Source organism: Borostomias antarcticus, assembly GCF_949987555.1.
Source record: "Borostomias antarcticus genome assembly, contig: scaffold_208, whole genome shotgun sequence".
NCBI classification, from domain to species: Eukaryota; Metazoa; Chordata; class Actinopteri; order Stomiiformes; family Stomiidae; genus Borostomias; species Borostomias antarcticus.
Genome location: NW_028175792.1, coordinates 62,857 through 67,500, shown reverse-complemented (window position 1 = coordinate 67,500; position 4,644 = coordinate 62,857). Strand labels below are relative to the sequence as shown.

The following is a 4,644-nucleotide window of genomic DNA, read 5'->3' as shown; positions in this document are numbered from 1 at the left end:
AATACTTCTAGATCTATTCCAGTATTTTGACAGTATTTGCAAATATACTCATTGACTCCAGCAGCCAGGACTGGTATCTCTACCTGCTTGTTGTTGGTTCATCTCCTTCCCGACCGTGGATTCCCATGATGCTGTGCGGCTCCAGTCGCTCCACGTTGGGTGTTTGAAGTCAGATTCAGGTCCAGGTCGGACCCGAACCCGAGTCTGGTACCGGGCCCCTCTCACCAGCACATCTGGGTCCAGGTCAAAAGAGACCATCTTCTCTGGTCTGTTCAGATTCACAGTCTAGTGTAGGTGAAGACAAGAGAGACACAAGAGGTGGGACACAGATTGAAAGGCAAATTCTAGAGAGTACAGATCTATGCTCCACAGATCTCTCTCTTTCCATCCTCTCTCTCTCTCTCTCTTTCCCTCCTCTCTCTCTCTCCTACCCTCCCCTCTCTCTCTCCCTCCTCTCCCTCCGCTCTCTCTCCCTCCTCTCTCTCTCTCTCTCTCTCTCTCTCTCTGATCGTGCGAGCTTAGATTCAGTTTTTCTCCGCAGATCAGTCTGGACGTTCCCCCATCTAGAACGATTATTCTCTGATTACGTTTTGGCCGGGCCAATCGGGGACTGTGTTCTGACTGCTGGCAAGTACTCCGCCCACAATAATTGTTCTAGACGGGGGGAGGGCCAGACTGGTCTGTGGAGAGACACAGGATGTGATCTCGCTTTGTCAGGATGGTCTCACAAGGCTACCTCACCCCCCCTCGCTCTTCCTCTCCCACCCACTCCGCTGTCTCTCTCTCACTCTTCCCCTCACACCCTCTCTCTCACCCCCTCTGTCCCCCTCTCCCCGTAAATCCCCCCTCACCTCTGACTCTCTCCTCCTAACCCCCTCTCTCCTCACCTCTGACTCTCTCCTCCTAACCCCCTCTCTCCTCACCTCTCTCTCTCTCCTCCTAACCCCCTCTCTCCTCACCTCTCTCTCTCTCCTCCTAACCCCCTCTCTCCTCACCTCTCTCTCTCTCCTCCTAACCCCCTCTCTCCTCACCTCTCTCTCTCCTCCTAACCCTCTCTCTCCTCACCTCTGTCTCTCTCCTCCTAACCCCCTCTCTCCTCACCTCTCTCTCTCTCCTCCTAACCCCCTCTCTCCTCACCTCTCTCTCTCTCCTCCTAACCCCCTCTCTCCTCACCTCTGTCTCTCTCCTCCTAACCCCCTCTCTCCTCACCTCTCTCTCCTCCTAACCCCCTCTCTCCTCACCTCTCTCTCTCTCCTCCTAACCCCCTCTCTCCTCACCTCCGACTCTCTCCTCCTAACCCCCTCTCTCCTCACCTCTCTCTCTCCTCCTAACCCCCTCTCTCCTCACCTCTCTCTCTCTCCTCCTAACCCCCTCTCTCCTCACCTTTGACTCTCTCCTCCTAACCCCCTCTCTCCTCACCTCTCTCTCTCTCCTCCTAACCCCCTCTCTCCTCACCTCTCTCTCTCTCCTCCTAACCCCCTCTCTCCTCACCTCCGACTCTCTCCTCCTAACCCCCTCTCTCCTCACCTCTGTCTCTCTCCTCCTAACCCCCTCTCTCCTCACCTCTGTCTCTCTCCTCCTAACCCCTCTCTCCTCACCTCTCTCTCTCCTCCTAACCCCCTCTCTCCTCACCTCTGTCTCTCTCCTCCTAACCCCCTCTCTCCTCACCTCTCTCTCTCTCCTCCTAACCCCCTCTCTCCTCACCTCTCTCTCTCCTCCTAACCCCCTCTCTCCTCACCTCTGTCTCTCTCCTCCTAACCCCCTCTCTCCTCACCTCTCTCTCTCTCCTCCTAACCCCCTCTCTCCTCACCTCTCTCTCTCTCCTCCTAACCCCCTCTCTCCTCACCTCTGTCTCTCTCCTCCTACCCCCTCTCTCCTCACCTCTCTCTCTCTCCTCCTACCCCCTCTCTCCTCACCTCTGTCTCTCTCTCCTCCTAACCCCCTCTCTCCTCACCTCTGTCTCTCTCTCCTCCTAACCCCCTCTCTCCTCACCTCTGTCTCTCTCCTCCCAACCCCCTCTCTCCTCACCTCTGTCTCTCTCCTCCTAACCCCCTCTCTCCTCACCTCTCTCTCTCTCCTCCTTACCCCCTCTCTCCTCACCTCTGTCTCTCTCCTCCTAACCCCCTCTCTCCTCACCTCTCTCTCTCTCCTCCTAACCCCCTCTCTCCCCACCTGTCTCTCTCCTCCTAACCCCCTCTCTCCTCACCTCTGTCTCTCTCCTCCTAACCTCCTCTCTCCTCACCTCTGACTCTCTCCTCCTAACCCCCTCTCTCCTCACCTCTGTCTCTCTCCTCCTAACCCCCTCTCTCCTCACCTCTGTCTCTCTCCTCCTAACCCCCTCTCTCCTCACCTCTGTCTCTCTCTCCTCCTAACCCCCTCTCTCCTCACCTCCGTCTCTCTCCTCCTAACCCCCTCTCTCCTCACCTCTGTCTCTCTCCTCCTAACCCCCTCTCTCCTCACCTCTGACTCTCTCCTCCTAACCTCCTCTCTCCTCACCTCTGTCTCTCTCCTCCTAACCCCCTCTCTCCTCACCTCTGTCTCTCTCCTCACCTCTCTCTCTCTCCTCACCTCTCTCTCTCTCCTCCTAACCCCCTCTCTCCTCACCTCTCTCTCTCCTCCTAACCCCCTCTCTCCTCACCTCTCTCTCTCCTCCTAACCCCCTCTCTCCTCCCCTCTGACTCTCTCCTCCTAACCCCCTCTCTCCTCACCTCTCTCTCTCCTCCTAACCCCCTCTCTCCTCACCTCTCTCTCTCCTCCTAACCCCCTCTCTCCTCACCTCTCTCTCTCTCCTCCTAACCCCCTCTCTCCTCACCTCTGTCTCTCTCTCACCTTCCAGGGTTCTTTCTCTTCTTTCCACTGCAGCTGGTGATCATATTCATCTACGTATTCATATTGAGAAGAAGAACGAGTATCAACAGCCCAGCTTATGGTGCTGTTCTCAATGACAGGCCTTTCGGGGGGGTACATCTTTACTGCAAACAACAACAACCACAACAACACATCAACAACAACAACAACAACATCATAAACAGCAACAACAAAAACGGCAACATCAAGGTTGTACGAAGTTAGTTATAGTGGTAGTTCTTTTGGTCTTTGTAGTAATAGAGTAGCAAATACTGTACATACTCTCACACACACACACACACCACACACGCGCACACACAGACACACACACACACACACACACACACACAATCTAATCAGATTTACCATAGTCCTCAATCTTATAACTTGGCACTCTGGCAACAAGGCGTTGTCCAAGACGAACTTCAATGCTGTAACCTGTGTTAAAGTACATCTTTTGTCCCCAATGAGAAAGACTGTTATTCAGGCATCAACACATCATCACATCATGAACTAACATTGTGATCAGGAAAGAATTATCAATTAAAGGACAATGCTCATTTTTGACAACTTTAGATCTTTAGAAACATCTTTAGACACGAAATAGCTCCCTCACTTGCTCCAGCATGCATGCGCACAGCGTGCTGGAGCAACGATTGCGCGCTGTGCGCATGCGTGCTGGAGCAAGTGGGGAAGCCATTTTGTTTCGAAAGACGTTTCTAAAGATCATATTACAGAGGCATGTGAACAACCACAACAGGCCTATGCTCTATGTAAGCACAACTAGCGATTCATCAAGACAGATTGATGAAAACAACCGTTTCGCGGCAGAAAATAGATTTTTAGAAACTGCATTCTCGGTGTCTCCACCACCGCCATTACATGGATATACTGGCTCGCGCTGGATTTTAAATTTCTTCTACATGCCTCCGAACTACACCAAAGTGATCTCGGTGAGTCGAACGTCTTATAATATGTCGTAAATAAGGTCCAGGTTGTCAAAAACGAGCATTGTCCTTTAAGTCCTGAAAGAGAGAAATATTGCGCCCATTTTGTTGATTAAAAACTTTAAATGGCTTACGTGAGGGAAGACCAGGGAGCAACTTCTCCGAGCTGAATCCGAGTCACTCACTGGCTTCAAATCACAGGATGCACTGTGAGAACAGAAGAGAATGGATTTAGTGAATGATTTAACGAGCACTAGATTTTGGTGAATAAGTCGTTTTTCCTTTTACTTTTTATGGGATTCTATCCATGCATGCGGAGTCTCTCCGTAGAGCTTGAATGTCGTGTTTGCGCTCACGCCAGTCCAGTTGGTCATACATGTAACATTCCACACGCATGTGATGTTGTTGATCAGGTCGTTGAAGCATTCCAGACAGGCTGTGAGAGGAAGAGGAAAGAGTTCAGCTGCTGTCAGCTCTCACCAAGCAGGTTTCCATGGATACCAACGGCTTGACCTAGCAGCTGGTGTCGTTATAGCAACCCCCCCCCCCCCCCCCCCCCAATAGTCGGCCGCACTTATCTCTGCTTTTACCTGCCATGGGTGTTCTATACATATCATATATATATATCACATATATTTATTTATAATATAGAATTATAGATGGATAGATGGATAGATGGATAGATGGATAGATGGATAGATGGATAGATGGATGGATGGATGGATGGATAGAACGATAGAACGATAGAACGAACGATAGAACGATAGATAGATAGATAGATAGATAGATAGATAGATAGATAGATAGATAAATAGATAGATCGATAGATAGATAGATGGATAGATGGAAC

General features: G+C 51.0%; 1 protein-coding gene across 1 annotated transcript in view; it reads right to left on the bottom strand.

Annotated features, from left to right (window-relative positions):
* The window catches only part of LOC311329206 (uncharacterized protein), a gene marked incomplete at its 3' end in the record, with an annotated part of 7,632 nt that extends 4,400 nt beyond the window's left edge, over positions 1–3,232 (bottom strand). Inside the window, exons 1-3 of the mRNA XM_084463082.1 lie at positions 3,214–3,232; positions 2,830–2,972; positions 84–285 (exon numbers count right to left, since the gene is read on the bottom strand). Of these exons, the coding sequence (XP_084319208.1) occupies positions 84–285; positions 2,830–2,967 (340 nt within the window). The 5' untranslated portion in view covers positions 2,968–2,972; positions 3,214–3,232. The remainder of the gene's footprint in view (positions 1–83; positions 286–2,829; positions 2,973–3,213) is intronic.
* Between the last annotated feature and the right edge of the window lie 1,412 nt (positions 3,233–4,644).